Source organism: Larus michahellis, chromosome 6 (assembly GCF_964199755.1).
Source record: "Larus michahellis chromosome 6, bLarMic1.1, whole genome shotgun sequence".
Lineage (NCBI taxonomy): Eukaryota > Metazoa > Chordata > Aves > Charadriiformes > Laridae > Larus > Larus michahellis.
Window position 1 is genome coordinate 6,014,542 of NC_133901.1, and position 25,807 is coordinate 6,040,348.

The following is a 25,807-nucleotide window of genomic DNA, read 5'->3' on the forward strand; positions in this document are numbered from 1 at the left end:
AGCTACAATTGCATATAAACAGCTGTCTGACAATGGCATTGCAGAATAAACAAAACCCCAAAATTAATTCAGAGTAATTATTTATATAGACTTAAGTGAGATCAGCATTGTGGATTTTTTTTTATTCAGTGAAGAGAAAGAGCTATCTTTGTTTTACTGCCCTCTTTTACATGAATAGATGCTGAATACTCTATCTTGCCTAAAAACATTTTGTATTTTAGGCTAAGTATTTCATTCATAGACGAAGTGGTTTACTTGGTGTTTTATTTTACTGGTCTTACACTGAAAGAAAAAAGCAGTTATATTCTCAGCAGAAGAGATTTTAATGCTGTACTAAGTCCATTCTGTTGGCTAAGAGGCCCACCACAGTGGATCACGCCAATCAGACCTTCCAGAAACATCAGCAGATTTATATACACAATAAAGGTTATAGAGAATTTTCCAAGAAAAACAAGTTTGTTTTTAGATCATCCACTGAAATCATTCTCTTACAGAAAACACATGAGTTGAAATCAAATTCTGATGAAACACGGAGGCGGCATATGCTAGTGAAGAGCATAGCTGCTCAGCAGCTCATGCAGATGGCTGCTGGGGATCCCAGGTCTGCAATAACCCATAAGAACCCATCTGGAGGGGTTATAGACCCAGAAACCACAGGATTTTCCTTCAGTCACAGAACTGGGACGTTCTTGGGAGACAGATGTCTCCTGCGTCTTAGAAGCCATGCTGGCCAGGGAGGGCCCTGAAACAGCCAAGCTGCAGGGCTCGTGCAGAGCCAGGGACACATCCTGCTGTGCGACTGAACGGCTCTTCGTTTTATTGATGAGTATAATGGAAGTCGCAAAGATCGTTTCAGGTTTATTCAGCACCTACCAGAGCAGGTGTCTTCTGAAGTTATACGCGTACTCTGCCTGAAGCAGAAAAATGGAGATCTTCGGGTCCATAAACACTTGAATTTTGGTGCTCTGCTCTGAATTAGAGCGAGATCAAAACAAAACAACCCTCTGATCTTGAAAACAATCACAGGACAGAAATATTGTTGCCTGGCCAGCCCTACACTATGGCACATTTTCTCTCGTGCTATTTGCAAAGGCATCTGCAATCTCAGCCCCCGCTGTCTCTAATATTCAGTATTTTGTTCACTTCAAACTAAGTACAGGATGATGAAAACTCATGAAACATGATGGTGCCAAAAGAAAATCTGCACCACCATTAATTGCTACATGAGTACATCAGATCTGTCATGAGCAGTGACATGCCAGGCATAACAAGCATCTCTGAAGTCAAACTCCCGGTTTCACTCTGCCACAGAATAAAGGATGCTGATGACAGATGGGCAGAGTTAAGCAAGCCGTTCGGCCAAAACCCTAGATAGATGACTGTAGCTGCATTTCACTGCCAAGACCAGAACCAGTTTGTATCAGAAACCACTAACTTTCTGGCTTCAGTCAAGAAAAAAAAAAATCTATAAAAAATTAATGTTATAAATAATAAGAATAAAAATGAAACAATCATCCACTCTCCTGCCTCCTATTCCTAGTTTTCTTCTCTGGCCCCAGGACTATTCCCTCTGCCTACATATTCCCCGATCCACGTAACTGCAGAACTGCCATTTCACATCACTTAACGCTGCTATCCACCTCATCAAAACTCCTCTTTTGCCTTCTATCTGACTATTCTTCATCCTCTCCACCTGAACTAGCATATACTTTTATTCTGCCAGGCTGACTGGGCACCAGCTTGGAGTCGCCGGACAGAAAGGTTCACTCATGCCTTCTCCCCAAAGGCAAAACAAATGAGAACAGGAGTTGTCTGGGAAGTCTAGCATCACTTCCACGAGAAGGTGATCATTTCTCATTTACTCCACAGTGACAGCGCATCACTTGCCAAAATTATATCGCGGCTTCAAAACATGCTTAGGGCGCACGCAGTCAGGAGGGACCCTGCCAGACAGATCCATCATATACGACACAGGATTTTACCACCTGACTCCTGCTCTCCCAAATTCCGCTGGGACAGTTTGTTTCAGGTTCACACATCTTAACCTGAACTCACACTGTTTCTCATGAAGCGTTCCCAGAGACTTGAGTAGGAGCTGCAAGTATCTCTATTTTTTTATATAGATATATCTCTCTCAAGATCCTCTATTTTATTGAGGTTAACCGTGCATCAAGTTCTCTGCTGCCTCCCATCCCTCCCTAGAAGTCACCAGGGCTGAAAAGAGTATAAGTCAGGGTAATTTCAGCCAAAGTCTCTTCAAGTATTTGTAGCATTCAATTTTTTCCTACCTATGAATTGTAACAGCAAGTTACAGCGTACTGCCATTTATATAAACTTGCACTTTAAGCTTAAATCTATTCTCAGTAAGATGAAGACAATGTTTTACTTAAGTGTGAGAAAGAACGAGATCATTACAAGTAGGCTACAGTTAAACAAAATGGCAAGAAAGTTTTTGAATTTTTTTTTTTTGGTTTTTTTTGTGGTTTTTTTTGTTATTGGCAACTTGTGTAGACTTAGTTTGCTAGTCGTTACCATCTGGTCAAAATGAAAACAATCAATAATACATTTCTACTAAAAGAGAAATGTAACCATAGCACAATACCATATTGTTGTGTGCATTAAATCAATAGACCTCCTCAGTTTTAATGTAGTTGTTGCGATACTTTAAAGAGAATTTTGAAAGCAGTGGGGTTTTTTTTTAAACCACAGAATCCTACTTCCTTCACTGTGAACACAATAAGCTTTTAATGAGTGTTTCTCCATACAGATAAAATTCTTAATAAAAGGAAAATGCATGAGATTCAGAAAAGCTTTGCAATTATTAAAAAAAAAACAAACAACAAACAACAAAAAAAACAACACCAGATGTTTATAACATTTAACTCATGGATGGGTAAGATAAGGAAAAATCTGGGGGCTGCTTGCTCACAGACATCTAATAAGCCAAACAAGCCAAGGACAGAGCAATGAAAAACTCATATGTCTTAGGGAACCATTTCAGCCCCTCCGTGCTCAGAAGTGCAGTTTGTAGCATCAGTCATCTATTTTTCAGTAATATTGGTTCCTGCCGGTAAGCCCAGATGCCGGGACCTTTATGCTACCTCTTCATAAAACGTTGCAAAAGCCCTACAGAACAGCCTACACCACCTTCACTGGAGAGCCAAGGAGGACAACTAGGGTCATCAGGAGGTGGAGAGGGTGCCCTGATGCCCAGACAGGACAGTTGGGAGTCTCTGGCTTGAGCAGCCACTATCCTCGAACAGCATGGAGAGCTCAGCTAGAGCTCTATGCAATTGCTCAATCTGTTCCTTTTCAACCTCCAAGAAAAATCTTTTCAGTCCATACTTGTAAAATGAACATACATTTTATTTGGTGCTATTTCTAGTGGTCGTTAAGAGGTAGGACAGGTGTCTGAGCCACTCTGGAGCATCTGCTGACCAGGGCATTGCTGTTATCTCCCCAGGTGGCGGCCAGAAGTGCAACTACATCATTTGAGAAAAGAGAGTAATCTGAAAAATACAGCATCTTTTGCATGTCAAAACCTTCATATTTATCCAAAACAAGATTAGACTGTTCAGGTGAAACCATCATAAGAAATTTTGAGGAAGACCAGCTTGTCTTTTGACTTTTAAAAGCAGTATTATAAAAAGTGAAGAAGGGAGGATTAGGCAGATTCAGAATACTGAATGAAGAGAGAGAAAGACATGCCTGACTAGAACGAACAAAAAGGCTTATTGTGCTCATCTAGCAACATCAGACAGTAACAAGACAGAAAAAGGAAGAAATACTAATCTACCTTCTCCACATTTACGGGTACAGAACATTTCTGGCTGATTTCCATCAGTGGGTTTATTGGGGGGGGACATTTGATTTTCATCACTAGTTTCCAATTTGCTTTTGATTTAAAAAAAAAAAAACAAACAAACAAAAAACAACTTCTCCTAATGAAGAAATGCAAATACCACACACTAGTCCCAGCCGTTAAAACCTTTAAATCTGAAAGAACTGAGCCAGGAAAAAATAGTAAAAAGCCCTTAAACTTGCAGAAGCACCATAGACTCACCCCTAGCAGCTAATCCAAGAGAGACTGTTACCAGTTCAGTTACACACAACCATGAGCCTCTCTGTAACAACCCACACCTGCAGAGGTAGGAGAAATTGGAAACAGTAGTAATTTTTTAGGAAAGTCTTTGTCCTGTTAGGTACTACAGGCTCTGCATCTATCTAGACACATGAAGACGCTCTTTTCCACAGACACAGACTTTCCATGAATTGCCTGTGGGGTCTCTAGATGAACACCAAAGCATTCACTCCACACTTAGTACCTAATTTTCAGAGGAGCTACAAGAATTAATCACAATACTATTAAGATGATCCACCACCATCCTGTGGAAAACATAGGAGCTAAACCAAAAACACACCACCATCCTAGTGATCCTCCTTACCCTTTAGCTGTGGATTCTCAGCACAAAGTGTGTTCTCTTGCAGAAAAGTGCTGTCAACTTATCCTTCCCACACGGCATTGGGACTGCGTCTTCACTGCCACCATTTGCCACAGGCCTGATGTGCAACTGAGTCAGAACTTCCCTTCGTGTCAATTTGTGCATATGGTACTTTTGATCACCGAGCCCTATTTTTGCAATCTAAAGAGCTGGCTGCAGATTGCAACAATCAGAAAAAAACATCCTGGTTTTGATCCAATTTTCTTACATATAATTCGTTGAAAGGTTAAGTGCTCGTTTTCTCCAGAAAAAGAAAATAAACCTGATGTAGAGTTTAAACATGGCTAAATACCTGCCACACAAAACCTTCACAGAGAGGGCATGAGAGGCCAAATACAATTCAAATAGCATCTGCCAGGCTGTGCAAAAGCAAAGGTGGGGCAAGGGCTCGTAAAGAAAAATCTCTTCTGCAGTACTGTTGGTGGGTACACTCAAAAGCCATTGCTTCCTTACCAAGGGCTGTTGATTCCTGATTACCTACAGTAAGGCCTAGACAGTTCTCAGCTCCTCTGAGGAAGCACTTATGTATTAATCCCAAAGAGCCAACTGACAGGAATACAAGAATAAGACAATCTTTTAGAGTGGAAGGAAAGACTTGGGAAGGAACAGGCCAGAAGACACTATGCCATTTAGCATTTGCCTTTGCAGTTTGAGTTGCTGGTACACCAACAAGTCCTTCCTGGCTTGGGAAGAAGACTAGGTGCTTCACACATGCTCTCCAGAATTTCTGTATCAACTTTAATCATACTCCAGTGCAATAAAACGCAATGCAGAAGACATATGTTCCATAGGAGATTGCGACACGCTCTGGCCCATATCCTAAGGACTATCAAATAAAGCCAGATACCACTGAGCCTCATAGCTTGTGCTAACGTCTTGCAAGATTAAACACAGAAAGAATGCAAAGAAAGACATTGCAGTGAATGAAAGACAATCTTGAATTGCATTGGCAGCAAAAGGACTTCAGAAAGGTGCTAGATTCTTTCTAGACAGCGCTTGAGAAAGGAGGACCGCTCTGTCCCTCAACCAGGATGCCAACACAACAGTGTTGGAGCAACCTCCAGTCACTCTGCTCTCATACAATGAGGCTATATTTATTTTCTTTTCCCCAGGAAGGTGTACAATGTAAGACACAAGCCACACTGATGTGTAATAACCCATCTTTTGTCCTCAAAGCTGTGCAAGTCATCAACTAATTCAGCCCACAGTGGATTGCAGTCATTATGAAGACTGGCACGTTTATCATGATAGTATGCTATGTAGACAAGAGTTCTTCACCATTTCTAGTTAAAAAACTAACAGGTTTCACCATTGTGCTGAATAAGGTTAAATAACAACCACACAGAAAACCTTTGAAATAGTGACAGAAATATGGGCTTCCCAACAGAGCGAAAAAATACGATCTGTTTAAAACTACCAAGTCAGGAAATTTGACACGGGAAAGGAACAAGCCCAATAAAATAAATCAGGTGATAGCTACTAAGTACCCGTGCCAGGATAAAGGGCAAACAAAACTCAAGGCATTATATCCAATGAACTGTAGAGACAGAATGAACCGCATTGCAGGTCAGCCAGAAGTGTTTGTGCAAGGTAACTGCACTATAACCTTCACCATGATGAACCATCCTTCAAGCACGTCCAATTTGTGAATCCCAGAGCACAATGCTACCCTGACAGTGTATTTTCATCTGTTTAGAAATTTGAATGTGCTGATCCTATACACGCTTTCCATTTGATACTTTGATATGTCTGTTAAAAATAAAAGAAAGAGACTGACACTGAATTTGCATTTTTGAAATAAATGAACATTCATGAAGAGCACATGAGAACAATCCATCAATTAATAAGGAAAACTTGCACTGACAGAGGGGCCCTGTTTTGAGAACTTCTGGTTAACTGAGACCATGGCAGAGCACATCTAACCCCACAGTTCCTCTCCTGTGAGCTCTCCCCCACTACGACCTGGGCATCTCACTTTTCTAAACATTTAAGTACTTCTGAACCTTCACAAATATGAGGGACTGGATATTTTGGAGTAGTTCAAGCTTTTTTCTTTAGACAGTCTTCCTTATTTACTTTAAGACTGAAGCACATGGAAAGAATCATTCCTGGAACACTGTAACTGAACTCTGCAAAGTGCTGGAGTTCACTAACTGCCCAGCTAGGCTTTTACAACAAAAGCATACATATAGCATACCATAAATCAGATATTACTTTTTGCATTTTTTTTGGTTGTTTTTTTTTTTTTTTTAGTAAAGGCACCATGCTTATGTTAAAAACGCTTATTTAAGAATACACAGGAATTTTGAGGAAAATGGGAGGAGAGTCAAGGACTGACCAAATCTCAGTTTGAACTGTTCTGGATGCATAATTAAAGTTTTCTCTGAAATTTTAGTGAGTTATGTTACCCTTTACACACTTTTCTAAATTGCTGGTTAGCTTTATTCTTCACCTCCAAAAAGCTGTCCACGTTCCATGATAGGATTGATGGCATTTCGGTTGTTGAATTGTTTTATTTGCCATCTCATTTTCTTACAGCATTACATGAAATCAAAAGAAAGTGTTTTCAGTGAAACTGAATTAGTTGCACAGACCCCAAATCCTAAAGTATTTATTCACATATACAGTAGTACATCAGCTCTAAAACTCTCAGCTTTATTATGCGCTTGTCAGAATAAATGATAATGCCAAGTGGCTGGCAGGATAATGAACAACTGCCATGATAAATGGATCGTCACACAAAGCTATCTGAAATACAAAGATGATGATGAGAGCAACACTTGGAGCTACACCTACAGTTTCTCTTTTTCCATTTTTCCCCCCAAGTGTTGTGCAGTTTTCTTCTGTCTCAAATTTACTTGGCTGGAACAGAGGTGGAACCTGAAACAAGTTGTGGCTAAATTCTCTAGGCTGTGAAGTGCAACTCCACTGCAATCAATGGATAATTGTACAGTCGTGCCACAGATCAGTTTGCCGTTCATGCAAAGAATTTAGCAAGCATTATTAATATATTTACTTATTTCACAGTTATTACATTTGCCCTCTGATAAACATCTATTTTATCCACTCTGTTAGCACATTCTCCTTCCTGTTGCTTCACGCACCATATAAAACTAAGGGAAGATTATTACAAGCGGGGATTGTTGCTTTACTATGATAAGGTCAAAAAGAATTCCAAATTCAGTTCCCAAATACGTTCAGATAGTACCACCTTCACGTCGATGAAAGCCTTTAACCACAAAGCAGAGAAATCAGGGAAGAGAGGATTTAATTGAACTCTCAACGTCTTTGACTGTTCAAAGATGCAGAAGGGATACAGTGCAGTCCCCTGCTTGGAAAACATCACTTAGATAAACAGTCCTTATTTACACCAGTACCACAACAAGCAAAGTTATACAGTTAAGCAAGCATTACACACACTTTCAAGACTCTGTTCCATAAGGTACAAAGCTCCAAAATGAGAAAAATATTCAGGAGACTTAACATCATATTGAGTTTGACTTTTTTCCCCCCCATCCGATAAGCTACATTTACAATTTCTATATTATTTACAGCATAAACGCAACACTGGGATCTAAGCGGCCATAGTAAGAGATGCTGGGGGGAGTGGGAAGAAAAAGAAAAAAGTCACACTTGTACCTGCAGGTACATTTCAGGTTGGGGCAGGAGTACAGGGAAGAAGAGGTGGATGGACAGGCAAAAGACTAGCCCAAAAAATCTCCCCTGGAATGGGTTATTTCCCTCCACCTCGGTTAGTCTTTATATTATATGTGAACAGGATTTCTACTATTCACATGTGAAGTAAACAATGTAAGACATTTACCGTCTAACAGATCAGCGCTCCCTCCCCTAACTCCTGTCAGCTTTTATGAGCTCCAAAACAGTATGAGATTACGGTGAGAGGAAACAGATTCAGGTCAGCAACCTGAACACAAAAGCTGTACTTGCAGTAAGGGTAATAGTGAGAAAAGCAATTGCCCATGAATTCTTGGTGAACCAAAAGCAATTAGATTTCACAAAAAAAGAAACAGTTAGAAATAAGTTTTCTTTAAAAGAGGATAGCAGAGACACCGTTTCCCTCACTTCAATACCTTACAAGTGATGCACACCATCAGAATCTCTCAAACATCTTAAAAACAAGAGTAGCCACTTTTATTCCAGGTGCCCACAAAATAAATTTGTCCTTTTCAACTGTGGTTGTACTTAGAAGAGGTTATTAGAAACTACCTGAAGAAGCAGAAAACAATTTTAAAGTTTAGATCCAGTTATTTCAAGTCCCAACTTCAGGCTTGGAAAGTAGCGAGGACCAGAGAAAAACGAACAAGGAAGAGCAGCAGGAAGAATGATCACAACATGCAATAGAAGTGAAAGAATTTCAAAGAATCACAGGGCTGGCGCTTCCAGAGACCATCTCATCTGTAGCCACCTCTTCCTCGGGAGAGGTGACAAAGCAGAAATGACAGATATCTGCCGAGGCAAATAAAAGCTGCACTTTAAGCAGTGTAATTCCATGCTTTGTTATTATCAGAGGGGAAAAAAGTGGGGGCACCTAAGAAAAAGCCTAAGAAATGCCGTGCAAGGCTCATCTTTGAAACACTTGGGTCTGGAATTTGACCAACTTTCATAAGTTTTTATGTGGCCAACACAACATACCTTAAACAAGGCCTATTTTCAGAGAACAGCAAGTCTCATGGTAGAGAAAGAGAAAAGGATTTCCAGTATTCCAAATCAATACTCACCTCAAAGTTTAAGACAGCATGGGAAATCATTTTAGGAAGCAACTGTGACCAGTGAGGCTGGAAGATGACAGCAGGGAATGCCTGAAGTGAGTAGAGTTGAAAACTGGCTCCGTGGTTCAAGACTGTAATTGTTGGGGTTTGTACTGTACAGTTACAATCGGTTTAGAGACGCTAGAAAGCCTTTCCGAGCAGGAGAGGTTTAAGCAAGAGTAGTTAAACTTGCTTCGCCCAATTAAGGTATTGGCATTCGTCCAAAAGAAAGTTCTGACTTCCCCCCCCCCCCCCCTTCTACAGTTAACTTCTAGACTGATTGTTACCCACAAGAAACACAAACTTTCAGCTTATACCACAACTTTCAGAGAGCACTACAGAATGTTCCAGGTCGCATGCCCGTATTACCACTGAAACGCTACTAAAACTGCTGGAGTAAGATAGCAACTTACCCGTGATACACCAGCACTGGAAAGGAAATTTTTGAGACAGCTGCAAGGGCAAATCTTGTGTTACAGATGACACCGTGGAGTCTATATGTACACAAAATAGCACAGATTTGCTTTATAATGTCTTCTCCTGAAGACACACTGGCATGCAAGTGATCTAGCGACACAGAAGAGGCAGCTTTGCCTTCCTGGAGGAAGGAATCACAGCAGCAAACAGTTTTTCAGGTGTAAAAGGCATGTCATACTGAATGGCACCAATTCAGCCACGTGTGAAACCAAGCATATAATCTGTATCAAACTTAGAATGTCCACATCATTTAGACTTAGCTCGTGTTCCAATCTGACTTGGAAAATATTTGAAATTGCCTGTGGAGGTTGTAGCTTCCAGCTTTAGTTTTTCAAGATTCAAATTCACTTAAGAATTTAAAATTTTCCATTTTATAAAAAATGGAAAGTCTCAACCAAAAAAAGAAAATGAAAATATCGCTTCAATAGCCACATATTATTCCATAACATGTCAGTCATGGTAGTCTATTACCGACATATCATTGAATAAAACAACAAATGAAGTGAAACTTTAAGGTGCCTTTAGCAAATGTTTAGCTTTTTCCCATCTCTCTCCCCCTCCTCATGTTTCAAGCAGGGTGTCACAGTTTGGGTTTACTTCCTAAGGCCGCTACAAGAAATACAACAAAATCCAATAAGTATTATTTCCTTTCTAACTTGTTTAGCCACATACTAGTCACACAAGCGATGCTTAGCCTAGACTGCTCAGCATTACACAAGTCACATCATACGAAACACACACACACGTTGCTGTTCAATATGTTCGGCGATTAGATACTCTATGACTTTTATTTGCGAATAGTCCCATATTTTGGGGTGGACGCATAAAATAAAATACCGCGTGCCTGACATATCTGAGCAAGAGCCAAATACGCAAAAAAACAAACCTCACACTGCAACTTCCCTGGGGAAATCTTTGTTCATTTTAATACTTGTTCAGTCAGCTGTCTCCGTGAATGACAAGGTTTTATCTCTAATGTGAGTGGCTTCGAAGGCTACTTGCATTATCCATTCTTCAGCAGCTGCTGCTGAAACCACAGGGTTGCAAACTTATAATTAAATCCAGCTGCCACTACTGTGAGTTCAGTTATATCGAAGTGAGCAATAATGCCTCGTGGTTGCTGGCAAGATTCTGTCTCCATTTCTAGACAATGTAATTAACTCTTTTGCCCCTTTTAGATGAAATAAACATCAGCACTGAAGAATGCTGTTAAATGACTGTAAAACAGTATTTATATAGCAGAATTATGCTGCAGTCATTATACCTGAGAAAACAAAGTTCTAGGTTGGTGATGGCTAACAACAAATAGCTGTTTCCTTAATGGCACTGAGAGGACACCCAAGGAGACACAAGGCACAGGACGGAAGGAGTTTCCTGTAGAAAGGAGGTATGACAGGATACACATTAACAGAGCTACTCTTAAGCCTTAAAACAGCCTCCAGAATAAAGCAAATGCCAAGACCCAGCTTGAGAGAATTGCAGGCAGGGGCTGGAAAGGAACCACAGACCTGCCCCTTTGATGCTAAGACCGTTTCTTATAGACCATCGTCTATGTCTTAAATCAGACTTGGAGATACAGTTCTGACTGACTAGCTGCATATGCACACTTCTAGAGATACACTTTTTTCTTTTACAGTCAAAAACTGTTCATATCCATGTATCAACAAAGTGTTTAGGTGAGCAAAAATAATTAGCTACCTAAATGTAACTTCCGCAGTCATAATCCTTAAGGCTGCTCCAGAAGGCTCAGTTTCCTCCCTTTCATGAGAAATGTCGCAATGAACAACGCCTCAAAAACGTTTCATGGGAGGAAAAGCAATCAGCAACAACATGCTAGACCAATGTCACTGAAGCAGAAAGCAACAGTCAAGTGTGCTTTGTTTGTGAAGAGTTCTCTTTTAATTTGTACCTCTTTGGAAACACGCGACAGCCCGATCGCTCCTGAGGATGGGCGAGAAAGAACAACGGGAGACAGAAGCACCCGACCTCTGACTCCAAGAGCAAGAAGGTCAAAGAAAGGGGAAAGCTATCTGTTGAGGGTGGAACGAGATGCATAGCGACCATCTCAAAATTCACTCTGCAAACCTCCCAAAACACATCAATAAAGATTAAAAAAAAAAAATCTGCTGGATATTCTGCCAAATCGGTTAAACCCCTAGTTAAAAATTTAGGTTATCTAGATGCTTTTTTAATATAGGGGTTGCATACAGAGCTACACGAAAACCACATGAACGGGGTGTTGGCAAAAGTCTAGCCACAGTACCATGGGCTATTTAAACTCTGCTGTATTACCTGACTTGATTGATTATGATCTAGCTTACATACCTCTGCACCGAAGCAGGCAGGCTGGATACCCAAATAAATTTGCCCACAGCCACAGACAGACCAGCAGCATTCATGAAATAGAATCCAGATGTTTCTAGAGACTCGAGGTCTGCTCACTCACCTTTTGATGGGAGCCGGGGGGGGGGGGAATGTATCTCTGCACGACACTCATCTTCACTACGGTTTGCTACCACATTTCCTGAACCAACATCAAATAAACGCTAGCAGCTAGAAAGCAAGTTTTCTTCCATTATTTTTCACTTTTTGCAGCAAGTACAAAGTAAACAGCCTTTTGTACCAAAGACAATAAGGGTGAATTGGCTCTCAAGTGGTTATTCTTAGGTTCATTGACTTTTGACATATTTGTTCGCTGTTTTCACCACTGCCACATGTCTACCTGTCGCTTTGTACTAAAGGCTGCGAAGCCCGGGCACTCAAGAGCATTTCAGCACAATGGGCTGATTATTATATCCTGTCACAGCTGGGTGAGAGTCAGTCATGATTTTTCAATCAGTGATTTACCATTCCCATTTTAAAATGCCAAAGCTTTTATTCCTCCTAGCTTTTTAGTGGCTACTTTAAAGGGCTTTTTATCTGTCGAGGTTCATATCTTACCGATGCGGAAAGGTGTTCCTGTAGATGGTAGATGGTACTGGCAGGGACTAGGTGTGTGTGAAGAGGGAAGTGAATGCAGGGGGAAGGGCAAAGAAAGAATGGGAAGGTTGGAGGAAGCCACACTTTCAGGTTTTTTTAATCCTTCATAGGATCTTGCTTGCAACTGGAATTAATCTCCGAATCAACTGTTATCCATCATTAGAACAGATAATGTCATTTTATCTTAACCGCAACTTTTTTCTTGAGAGATTACAGATAGCTTGGACCTTTCGCAGTGTTTTGTGCGCTACATTTGTCTCTTGCAAGTCTCTACACAGAGGAACATTCAACTCATCTTTCTCACGGGTGTCTAATCAGCTCCAGCTCCATGACATTTTACATTTAGGTCCAACATTACATCTGTATTAATTTGGGACTATATATGCCTATAATTTATTATTAAAATCACAATCTGTTTTAAGTGCCAGATACCTATCAGTTGCCATCGCAGTGCAGAATACAGGAGACAGATTAGAAAAAGGTAAATTGCCCTGAGACCAAACCCAGACAGCATTATTCAATGACAGCAGATTACTGTTTTGATAGACTTGCATGTAGGGGTTGACATTGAACATCAGAAACAGATTTTTTTTTTTTTTAAATACTTAACTTTTTTACTTTTGGAGCATTTAAAAATCTAACTTGAAATTTATATGCTACATGAAGGCTTGGGGGGAGGGGAAGGAGGTGTAAATAAAAAAATAACATAATAAAAATCAACCAGCACATATTTGTTTCTCAGATTTTCAAGGCAATTAGATCACTCAAGTGCTGAAGATCTCCAACTATGCCGCGAGACCAGAATCTGCTAAAAGGTTACATCAGAAGACTTTACCATGCCTAAAATTTCATTAAAGTTGATAAACTAACTATGGATTGAAATAGCAAGGCACCAGTGTTTTTCCCTTTTTCCTACAAGTAAGACAGGATGAGATCGATCGGTTCTAAGCAGCGAAAAAAACCACAATCAATTCAGTTCACTAACTATAAATAACTGCTCTGATTAATATACTAATTTCAAACACCGAAGGTCTGCTGGCATACTTTCTCTTGCAAATACTTCTGATTAACCACATAAAATCACCTGAAGCATTTGGTTTATATATAACATCCTTTATACACTCAATTTTTATCCAAATTCGCCCCTGACAAAGCATGAATTGAAATCATGCAGTAAAAAATAAAAAAAAAAGCCAAACAAAAATCACCAACCATTTCCAAGTACAAGGAACAGGAAGGCATACTAAAGTACTGGCTTAAATAAATTGTACATATCTAGTGTTGCTTCCCCGTTGCTAAAAATGTCCAAGTTAAGTGTCAGGCTCTTATGACAGTCCAAGGGAAGAGCTGGCTTTGTGCCTGTGCTGCTCTATTGTTCCTGTGAACTCTCAAGTGACTTTGTCAGAGTTGAGCATCCCCCACCCCACTATTTCAGTTGATTCCTGCCCTGATATTCTTCCAAACTACGCAAGTATCATCTTGAATTACACAAGCCATGCTTTTGAATGGGTATGAGATCTGAAACGCGTTTTGAAGTGCAAGGACATTATACTTGCACCATTCATACCTTCCCCTCTACTTTTTGACCTGAAGAGCATTATCTTAGTTGGCTCCGTGCTTATAGACTCTCCGGACTTCTGTGCCATCAAGGAAGCTTTAAGTGCTGCCAAGCTTTTATATTGCTTCTGGAAGGGCCAAAAACGGATTTGTAGATCAAATTTCCCACAGCCCCCACCCAGAGCAGAAAAAGGCAGCGCCGTGACAGCAGCTTCCAAGGTCACCAGGAAGCAGACTGCACAAGAAACATCAGAATGAAGGCAGCGGTGACAGCAGGACACCAGTTCAGCCCTGACAACTCCAGGCTGACAGAGGATACACTGAGGATCACACTGAGAAACACAAAGGCTGCATTTGGTACAAACTCTGTGTACTCCAGCCAATATCAAGGAAGGTGAAGAGATGCAGCCTAAGAGGACTAACACAGTAAGAACAGCAGTATCTTCATATGAAATAAAAATACTGATTTTTAGTTAATGAGGGGGGAAATTTGAAAAGGTCATCCTTATTTTAGGCTGAGCAGGTTTCTAGATTCCCTTTTGCGTTGGCTTTCTTGCTTACAGGACCACTCTACATGCGTTAAGCATGCAACTTGCTATGCCATACAGACACATCTTGCAGTTCTAGCAAGGGCAGAGTTACCCAGCCAACTGAAGTAGGACTTTAAATCCGAAAACATTTATAATAAGTTAAATAAGGGGGATTTTTCAAGTGCACATTAGGCAGTAGAACACTCTTAACATTGAATACCAAAAAAAAAATAAATCACCTGAAACAACCTTTGAAACTGTTCTAAAGGAACTGTGAAGTCTTCAGTGTTGGAAAGGATTACAACAGAGAGAAATACTCACTGGATTCTTGGATCACTTCCTCTAAATCAAGGGCTCCTGCATTTGTAATATGACCAATTTATATTAAGGTTGTTTAAAACCTAGACTGCCTGCTACTTCATTGAATTAAAACAATTCGCTTTAGAACTGGCTGAGATGTCAGCAGTGACTATTTCCTTTACACAACATCAAGCATTAGTTGCTGGCCACAAACAACCTGCCACATCAGAAATACAGGCAGTAAAGCGCCATCACGTGAAACTGCCTCACGCTGCTCGTCTCTCCCGTGTGGTTCACGCATGACAAACAGCAAGGAAGTGCCACAGTCTACTCAGCTTCTGACGAGATGAAACTCGTCAACGCACCTTGTTAAGCCGTGTTTATTGTTTAAAACACACTCACGTTTTCAAATTTCACTACTCAGAAGGGTTTTGGATACTCTAGTACAACAGCGCGGTTATTACTTTGACAAGTACTAAAAAGACGCTCATTACCACAGCCCCTAATGCAGGCACAAGCGGCTGCACAACTTTGAAGTGCTTCAGCACATACGAAGCCAACAGGACGCTCTCAAGCTGTCAAGAGCTCACACGACACTGGTGCTCCTTTACTGCCATATAAAGGACCAAAAGCATCTACACCTTCATATTTGCTGTCAGCCAGCGCTCCTTAATCAAGAGAACAGAAGAGTATGGTAGGCAAAGAAAAAGGTACAGGACTGATGGATCAATTTTTCTGGGAGTTAAAAAGGAACAGAGGAAGAACAGAAGAGCAGGTCCCACTAGGGGTAGAGGATGATCACAAGGTTTCTTTCTACCAGAGGACAGGTACCTTTCTATCCTGCGCAGCCTAATCAGTCATCTCTGCTTCCCTCGCCGCGACTGGCTCGCTAGCATTTCACGAGTGAGACTGAGCCGTGTAGGGCAGAGGAATGACTGTGCTAGGGCAGAAAAAAAACAAACTGATAATCTTAAAGAGATGACATGCACTAGAGTAATCTCAACAAATTATCTTTGCTCCATCCCCTTCCACTCTCCCTATGGGCTAATGGAGAATGCTCATGTTAAAAACTGTCTTTTGTAAAACTGCAAGGGACTCACAGCCAAAATACGAAAAAAAGTGCCAGAATCCCTGGCAACGGTGAGGGCCTTGCCATCAGCAGCACTGCGCGAGCACATTAAGAACTAATCTACCCTCACAAGTACTCAAACATCAGCTAGTTCCACTGGGAAACAACGATCCATGAGAACTAAAGACATCTCTCTGGCTAACAGGTCCATGGGGTTTTTAAGCTTGCCATTTTCTATTTTAAGGGACCTACAAAGAATGAAAACTGGTAGCTCTGTTTCATGGATATGTATTGCCCCGTAAGGCTTGTCTAGGTCTTCAGTCTCAAAGAAGAAGGAAATATGCATGCCTACAAAAGACCAGAATGGCAGGCAGGACATTAAACAATAGTTTTATCAAATAACTCTTTGCAGGAAGAAATATTTCCTACAGGAAAATGGAAGAATATTCTCTTTCACAGAGAAGGAGAGAGTATTTTTAGTTGCAAGAAGATCCATCAGACTTCATGCCACTTTAATCAATGGCTTCAAAAAAAGACACCTTTGTTTTAAGTAGTGCTGTAGTGTAAACTCTGATCTACCTGGACTAGGTGCTGACGTTTTTGTTTACTAGAATCTTTAGATAGTTCAATATCTTAATAGTGTGTGACCAGAGTTAAGGAAGAGATTGACAGCTAGTCAATGAACTGATGAATATCTGTCTCATAAGCATTTCATTTTAGCTACCCATGCAGTGTGCATTTTGCCTTTATATACACATTCCAATGCTATTATCTTAAGCTTAATTACTTAGGTCTCAAAGCACTTTACAAAGGAATGAGCTATCATTATCAGCATTTCATATACAAAGAAATTGAGGCATAGTGGTATAATTTGCTAAAAGTTATTGAACTCAAGGTCAGTGGCAGGTAAAAAACAAAGCTCTTATCTCAAATATCAGGCAAGCGCTGCATTCAGCAGACCACACTGCCTCTCAAGATGTGGTAAATGCTTCCCAAGCACGCAATCTTCAGTAATCTACATCAGGCAGTGTAAAAGAATTTTAAATTCCACCTGTATTACAGCAAACTTTACAGCATAACATTTAAATATATTGACACTTAATCTGTTAAACACTGGATTATTGTGTTGAGCTTTCTTCAAATGATTACGCCAAGATGACCAACATCATGTCGTCATAAGACGACTTTCCTGACAAGCCTGCCTTGGTCATCCCTCATCTACTTTTAAACGTCTTCTGATAACAGCCATTGTCTCAGAGATGCTCGGTTGTAGTTAGTCTTTCCGAATTATGTTAGAATCTTGCAAAACCTTTGTAATGCTGAGATTTTGTTTCAGTCATGAAATTAGAAAGCCTGCTCAGTTCTCACTTTTGCTTTTATTTAAGTATTAAAGCCAGCAGTAACTTGAGGTTTGATGACAAAATGCTTAAGAGTGAAAACTAACCCCTCATTTTGCATTGAGCAGTTTTATGTACACGAGGAGTAAACAAAGTTACCCTTGTTTGTAGAATTTGGAGTGTTTTCACTAGGTGCATGTAAAGTACAAGTCCCAGGGCTGAATTAAACAAGCTAAATGAAATTAATTTACTTCCATGTCCAGCTCAGGTGGGTAGCAGGCCTTCAACAAGATTACCAGGACAACTAGTGAATAACAATGAAACCAGCACTGCAGTGGATTTTATTCTTTGCCCCGGATTTTACAGTTTCTCTTTTTTGTTAAAAGTCTTCCTTCCTCTTTCACCGGGGCTCAAGAGAAATGGGAATCTCAACTTCCAAACAAGTTAAAAATATAGAAAGAAACAGAGCTTGCAAGTTTACGTTGTAATTGATACAAGTCTATTATTACAAGACAAATTGCAGCAGACAATGAAAGAGACAGCTCAATCTGTTACTGAATCCTTGTAATGGCTATATGAAGAGCTCGACCATTTCACTCATAAATCTTTCTTCTAAGTTTTTATTGCTGCTTGTGTGGGTAAAATAATAAAACTACGGAGTGAAGTATACAAGAGATGCAGTAATGCATTTCTAGTCACAATTACATGAAGTTTGTTACAGGAATCAGATGTACAGGAATTAGACGTTTTGGCATCTAATCAGAAATAATGTCACGTTACAGGCTGCTGATACACCACATGATATCTTTAAAAAGTCATTAGACGCGATCGTGCCAATTGTGACTAATCATCTCTGCCACAGACTGCTATGATGCGCTGGGCTGCCATAAGTCATTCTCCATGATCTGTCACAAACTTTCTGCAGGACGGGCCAGGACAAAGCACGTAGCAACTGGATTTCCAGGAGGCTGACCTACTTACTAACTTAACAGCAAATATAAACTCAACAAACAGGAAAAGCCAAGTAAGAAGATTCTCAAGATGTGTGTTCCAATTTACTTCTCAGATTTTAATAATATTTCTGTAATATTTTCTTGTCTACTGTCTGTGGATTGTAGTGCTCAGCAGGTGTATCATGAGAACTGCTGCACAAGTGAAACTTCAGAATTAGCTGTCAACACTGAATGACATGAGCAGAAAGAAGATAAGCAAAAAGGTTGGAGAGGGGAAGATATAAAATTCAACAATTTTTATCTAATGAGTGCAAGTACAGCTACGAAATCCTCGTGGCTCCTCCTCTGTCTGGAGACTGACAGGAGGCCACAACACCAGAAGTGAAAGAAACCAAGATTACAACCAGGGATGCCCAACAGGCAGCTTTCTGCTACTAGTTTGTGGTCTCTCATCCAGTTAGAGCCTCCCTTCCCCTGCAAAGCCCCTGAGAGGGCTACCTGAACACTCCTGCCAAAGAGCCAATGGAGGGATGCAGCCTGGAGGTACAAGGAAATGTGCCTCTGTACCAAGCACAGTTCCCTTTGACAGCTTCACATATAGTAGAATCTTTTCCACTAATATTTTGTAGCACGTGTTCCAAAAACATACACTGTGGTTTCCCTGGCACTCGCCTGTTCCACCAAACCCTCAAAGCAGAAGATGCCGGTAGGAGGGATTCCTTTTCCTTTGGGTGAAGCATTGGAAGGAAAACAGTTTATTTTACAGCAAGGCTGAAGAGGTAAGTAAGAAGGAGGGGACAGACTAAACTTAATGATCATTTAAAACCGCAATATATTGTCTTTAAGTAATGCAGCCACATTAAATTCAAGCTACTTTGAAAGAGCAGTATTCCAACATCAGCCAGAAAAACAGAGGCTGCAGCGGCTAGTTCCACAGAGTATTTTCTTTAGGTTTGCTTGCATCAAACACGATACAAAACCTGCCAAGCATCTGACTGGAGATGCCTGCAATGGTTAAGAGGCCTTACACTCTAAATTACCTTGCTTTTGTTAGGCAGGTGAATTGTCCATAATGTTCCTTCTGTAAAGAGGTTTTTCCCTTCAGAATTTAATTTATAAACTCACTCCTGCCAGGCTGCGATAGCAGCTACTGTATAAACCTGAAAATGATGACTACTGAAATTCCATTCAAACCTGAGGAATCAATAGAAAGCAGACAAACCACCAAGATAAAGTTCCACCCAACTGCAAAGAGCAAGAACTGCAGGATACCTCGCATTGTTTTTACAGTGTCTGCAGTCACCAACCTGTGAAATAGAGACCGCACAATCTCATTCCGGTTTGAATATCTGCCCTGTGCTATCCACATGCTGCACCCGCATAATCCGCCTGCCAGAAATGCCTTAGTGCCGTAGGTCTTTCCAGGCAGCGGAAGGAGACTCAAAAGACTAGCAAAGACGGTTTAGAATTTGCTGAGACTTATATTGCCTTTGGTAAAAGCTTATTTTAAGGGCTCCTTAGAGATCCTGATCCTCCTTACCTTGAAGCAGCAGCTCTACTGTAAGTCAATAACAAAGCAACCTGCATTGGTGTCACCCTGTTCGCACCAAGTTACACGTATAAACTTGTTGTTTCTATGGGCAGGAAAGAAAAACACAGTTACAGCATCTCCCTTGGACTCTGCTTAACTGAACTAATATTGTCTGAAGGCAGATGTTGGGACACATTGGTGCCACGTCAGCAGAAGTAGAGAGCTCTGTATTTTATTTAAATGCTTGCTTATAAATGAAAAATGTTATCTATGACCAAGCATCAATGAAAACAACCCTGTTGCAGCGTTTGCCGACTTTTTTGCATTTCCCACTTACCATGCCTGCTGCAACTCCAGCTGCTTTATTACCTTTCCCGGGGGGAGGCTGCTGCCCGCACAGACACAGTTGCCTCGGTGCAGTGAGCCCACACAAGCCCCAGTCCGTCACGTGAGCCTTGGCGGAGCCCAGAGGTGAGAATATGAGAGAGGGGATGAAGCGAGCACGGTGCAAGCCGTGTATCGAGTACACAGCTCAGCTTTTCAGCTCTTAAAGGGACTGTTGTAAACAGTTGTTACGTTCCTTCTCACTTATACTCCGTGACGAACGAGCCAGGTGAGGAGGCGAACGTATTAGAATTGAAAAGCGAAAACCCTAAATATTCAAAAATCTGCCTTTCTTTGAACAAAACACAATGTGCTTCAGTTGAAAAGGAAATTATCGTTTGTCTAATACAAAAGAAATCTTTTGTCCCAGTCACAGCCTACTCTGAAGGAATGACTTTTTTCCCCCCTCCTTAAGAAGCCAAATGGATGCAGTTCTGTAATTTTGGAGAGCTTTACACAGTACGCGATGGTCTTATTTCACATAAATTACAAGACAGCCCATTGTGGGTCTATCACATTGTGAACCAGCAGATGAGAGAAAAAGATTCCCATTGAGTGTAGGTGATACTCTAAGTCGCATAGAATTTAGTCTATAATATGCTAGAACAGAGTTATTGAAATGAAAGATTGGTGCATAAGTTATTTCAAGAGTACTAGAAAATATTTGGTAGCGATCTGTAAAACCAGCCCTCCTGTTTTCAGGTGCACCAAAAGAAGTCCCATGAATAAATACATTTGGTTCATGTGCTGCATTTTTTACTTACTGCCCAACCTGTTTTCACTCCAAATTTACCCTCACAAGGGTAAAAGCAATGCCGAGAAAATTTAGCAAGTGTGCCACGAGAACGTGCAAGTTTAGAAGCAAAAGAAAGATATTCCACTGGTCACCATTGCTGATATTCAATAGTATTATCCATTACAGAAATTCATCTGATATCAACGAAATTAATTTTTCATCTTGCTTGGTTAAAATTCAATGCCAAAAAAGGAAAATTCTGCAAAATGAGAATAACCAAATAACCAGCTGGAGTGTCGCAGAGACAACTTTAATTTAAACCCAACATTAAGAAAATACTCGTGTTTTAAGAAATATTTTACCCAAACACCAGAAACATTTGAGACAATTTACATTGGACTCACCATACTGGCAGCGAGACCCCTGAAATCCTGCAGGACACTGGCACATCTGGGATCCTGCTTCAGAACATTTCCCTCCGTTGAAGCAAGTGCCAACGGTACACAGCACTGGTACACACAAACAGAATGAAACAGGGTTGGGTTTTTGTTGGTTTTGTGCCAAGGATCCTCCAGAATTGCCTCTTCTTTTCCAAATAAGAAATCTAGCTTTTTATTTAAGCGGAAAGGTTAGACTGCAACAGAACTTGTTATCATGGGTATAACTACCATGTTGATATGAAGAAATTGAATTTTAATAAAAACATGACCGTGCAGTTTAACCTAAAGGTGCTTCAGAGGCAGAAGACAGTTTCTCAAGACTGAAAGCACTACCTGAATCCAGAACGAAAAAAAGATGTGAACTGCTAGAGAATAATTCGGCAATGGCGAAGAAACATTGGTGTACTAAAAAGATACTATAGATGTCCAAGGGAATTACAATACTTCCCTTTCTCCAATGCAGAACATTATTTATTTACAGTAAGTTAAATTCCACATACTTGAGCCAAACTCTCAGAGAGTATCAAATATAAAAATTCAACCACTTTGGTGCCTGAAAGAATTCAAAGCAAGTCCGCACTGCTATTTCAGGAAGAAAATAGTTTTATATTGCCACTGGTGCTCAAAGACATTAAATTCCTTTACACCAGAGATTAAAATACAGATTTCTAAACATATCTTTAACTTCTTACAACAAAACAGGTGCACACTAAATATGTTAATTCAAGCCAAAACCAACAGGAATACCTCTCAGGCTTGTTTTTGTTTTTTAAATACAAAGAGACAATCATAAAGGCAAGCTCTCTGCATGCAGCCCTCAAGTTGGTATGAAGATTAAAAAAATACATAGGAACAGATGCTAACTTTCATGCAGAAAATATAATTACTAACAAAACAGTAACAAAACTAAACAGTGAGTAAATTGTCATCTTCTACTTATGTCTTGTTAACAGTGGCTAAAGTTCTTCCTTATCATTTAAATGAAATTCCATCTTTTAGGAAAACATCCAATCACGATTAGGAAATACTGACAGGAAGAGGTTCTCGTCAGGTGGAGAACCATAGGGTAGAAACACAATTGCTTCAATGGCAACAGCAGCAGTGAAAAAGGCCAAACCAGTCGGACTCCGCAATGAGTGCTACGTCCAAGAAACAAGCGCCTTACAGCAGATTTCTTTGCATAATTTGGGTAACAGCAATAAATTTGGTTGGCCTGTCAAAGTCAGGCTGGCACGAGAATGCTGCAACAACTATAATCAGAAATTCCGTTTCCACTGTTTAGATTTAAAATTAGAGTTTCTTGGTACTTTTACATGACAGCTTTTGTATTTTTAAAGGAAGTTTCTTTCCCCATCAATAGATTGCCTCTTCCTAACTGGAAATCCCAGTTATAAATAGCAAGAAACAAAATCCCTCTTTCTAGAAGAAAGCATCAGTAGGAAAGTAAGGCCTAAGGAGATTGTCTCTCTTGGTTTGTCACAGTTTTGCCATCAACTTACAGTGCAAACAGCCAGGTTCGTTGTCATGTTGGACCCATCCAGGGCAGCACTTGTAGGCAGTCTGACGCTCCATTCTGTACGCCTGCTTGTAAACTGTGTAGTACCCAGACCTGTGAAGAGAGTAAGTTTAAGAGAACGATCACAGCTTCTATTCAGCTTATTCACATCTCATCAGTAACAAACTGTACTCGTACGTCATATTTACTACACATTTTTTCAGCCCCTATCCGTAGTTCTTGTTAAAAACGAAGCAAATACAGCAAAATGCATCCTGATAACATCTGATAGCTCTAATATACTATGTCCACATATTTTCTGATGAATTTGTATTCAGGCTACTCAAAGGTGAGTAATTTTGTTTTGCAATCAATTTTGGGTTTAGCTGTTGGGGGAGTCAGATCTCCCATCAGTTCTAAGCATGTGACAGAAACAGAAAGAAGTTCAATTTTTCAAAGTAGATAACTTGACAGCTGGACTTCACCTAGAACAGGATGAGACAGAAGCATTTTCTGATAATATAAAATCGTGATCTAAAGCGAGCCAAGAAGCTCATGACACACCCAAAAGACAGAAAAAAAAGTTGCATTTTCTGCTCAGTAATATCAGACTTAAAAGTGAAATCTCAGCAGGATATGATATATCCATAACGAAGTCACACATATTTCAGATCAAATAGTTTACAACTTCTCTCAAAAAAAAAAGTTATAAAGAATTTGCACTAAGTTGAGTAACAGAATTCATTTATAACAATAGATAACGTATTACCTTCTCTCATAGCCCATACACCACCTCCTCCCTGTGCAACCTTGCTTCCACATCTTGACCGTACGACTGAAGGCTTGAACACACGGCTGTTGGTGTCCAACCAGCGCCAACTCAAACACTGGACAGACATGTGGCCTTGAGGGAAAGAAAAAGATATACTTCATTATTTCTAGCACAAAATTTAGATGCCTAGAGGAATATACATAAAATTGTGCAATGTATAACAGCTTGAAAGAGATTTTCTGTTGCTATTTAAAAATACTGTAGTTCTATGACTTTTTTCACCTTGAACTGCCCAAACGGCTCTCTTGCAAAAAACCACAGTATCCATAAACACCTGAAAAATCATGATCAAATGATTTCAAAATGGCAAATGGTCCACAGATGTCAACGAAGCCAAGATTTCATTAATGTACAGATTGCACAAGTCACGATGCACGAACACATTCCTGATGGCAAATTTTACATGAATGGCGCAGCTAGAAAAACACGATTGAACTTTGTTCCCAGAAAATGAAAGTTAAAGTGTTGGAGCAGGATTTGACACTCTTTGCTGTCTCTCGACACCACCAGCCTACAGTAACCCTTTCAGACGAGATTCTGCCTGACAAAGGATGATGCCCCACAAGCTGAGGAGCAGATGAATGAGGTGAGGGACCCAAAAGGCTCTTTTGACACCAAGACCACTGGAAGCCCCCCACTAGGTCTTGTACATGCAACAGCCTTTATTTCAGCTGATGTGCCAGGGTGGAAATTAAAGACTTGGCAGCTAACAGGCACTGACCTCCACGGCTCCAAGCTACTGAATCGCCAGCCTCTATACATAAAGAATGAAAACCCAGCGCCTGCCTTCGAAAACAGCACGTGAACTGAACAAAATACACAATGAAATTCAGGCTCCACACAAGGCAATGAAAGCTGTATTGTCGATTCAAGGGCGGATAAGATTTATCTAAACTATTGCTGTGGAAAACGTATATTCTGTATATCGCTATCGGTCCCCTCAGGGAAGCACATGAAATTCATAAGAGGAAGTATCGTTGTTCTCTGCTGATTATTCCTAAAATAACAAGACCAAAATAAAAGTGTTGCTTTGTAGGCTGATATGTAATCTTCATCCTGCTACCTAGCCCTAGGTACAAAAATAGCAGGATTTCAGGAGGTATGGAGGGTCAAAAAAAAAAGCCACGTGTTGATGGGTTTCACAGAGATTCTGCCAGCCTTATTCTGATTTCTCTACCCTGGTATAAATTAGGAAATGCTGCAGGCCAGAAAATAACTGCATAAAACATGCAAAGTCTAACTAAAGCCACAGAACATGGTACAGGGGGTGAGGGGTGTTGTCTTTTTAAGGCAGGAGCCTACTGTAACAAAAATGAAATTAATTCAGTGATTTTTTTTATTTTTTTTTTTCTTTTTGAGTAGTTTACATACTACTCAAGTTTACATGTTAACATAATAATTAAAACATCAATTCCCCAAGACAGCCCGCTGTAGCTGGTGAGGCTTTTCAAATTTAAGCCTCAATGATTAAAATACAGCGGGGAAACAGGGACCTTATATATCAACTCTGGTAAATGGGAAACAGCATTCGGCAGTTGTGTCCTACTGGCCAGCAGACGAGTCCTTCCTCAAATTTCAGTTTGAGACCCTTCTTCAGGCTAGAGAGTGACGAAGAGGGAGACACGCTCACGCACTCGTTTTCTCTGTCAATCAACAGAGGTATAAATGTGAGCCTGTGCTAGAAAACAAGGGGGTTTTTTGCATTAGTAAGATAGATAACTGTTCTAGCCCAACAGCTGCCTGGCAGTTATCTTTAGTTACACTGGATATTGTTAATATCTCATTCAAGATTTATGGTGCTTTTTATCTCAGAGGCCCAAAGTAGCTTTACCGCTCCCTATTATGTCTGAACACCATGCAAGGTACCCTTTGTAATAAAAAAGTACATCTTTGAACTACAGGTCTTCAGGTAGATC

At 40.3% G+C, this 25,807-nt stretch overlaps 1 protein-coding gene across 2 annotated transcripts in view; it reads right to left on the reverse strand.

Moving 5' to 3' along the window:
* The window catches only part of LOC141744332 (uncharacterized), a 207,535-nt gene that overhangs the window by 169,107 nt on the left and 12,621 nt on the right, over positions 1-25,807 (reverse strand). For both annotated transcript variants that reach the window (XM_074590005.1, XM_074590004.1), the window contains exons 2-4: positions 23,829-23,963; positions 23,064-23,173; positions 21,529-21,633 (exon numbers count right to left, since the gene is read on the reverse strand). In XM_074590005.1, the coding sequence (XP_074446106.1) occupies positions 21,529-21,633; positions 23,064-23,173; positions 23,829-23,963 (350 nt within the window). The remainder of the gene's footprint in view (positions 1-21,528; positions 21,634-23,063; positions 23,174-23,828; positions 23,964-25,807) is intronic.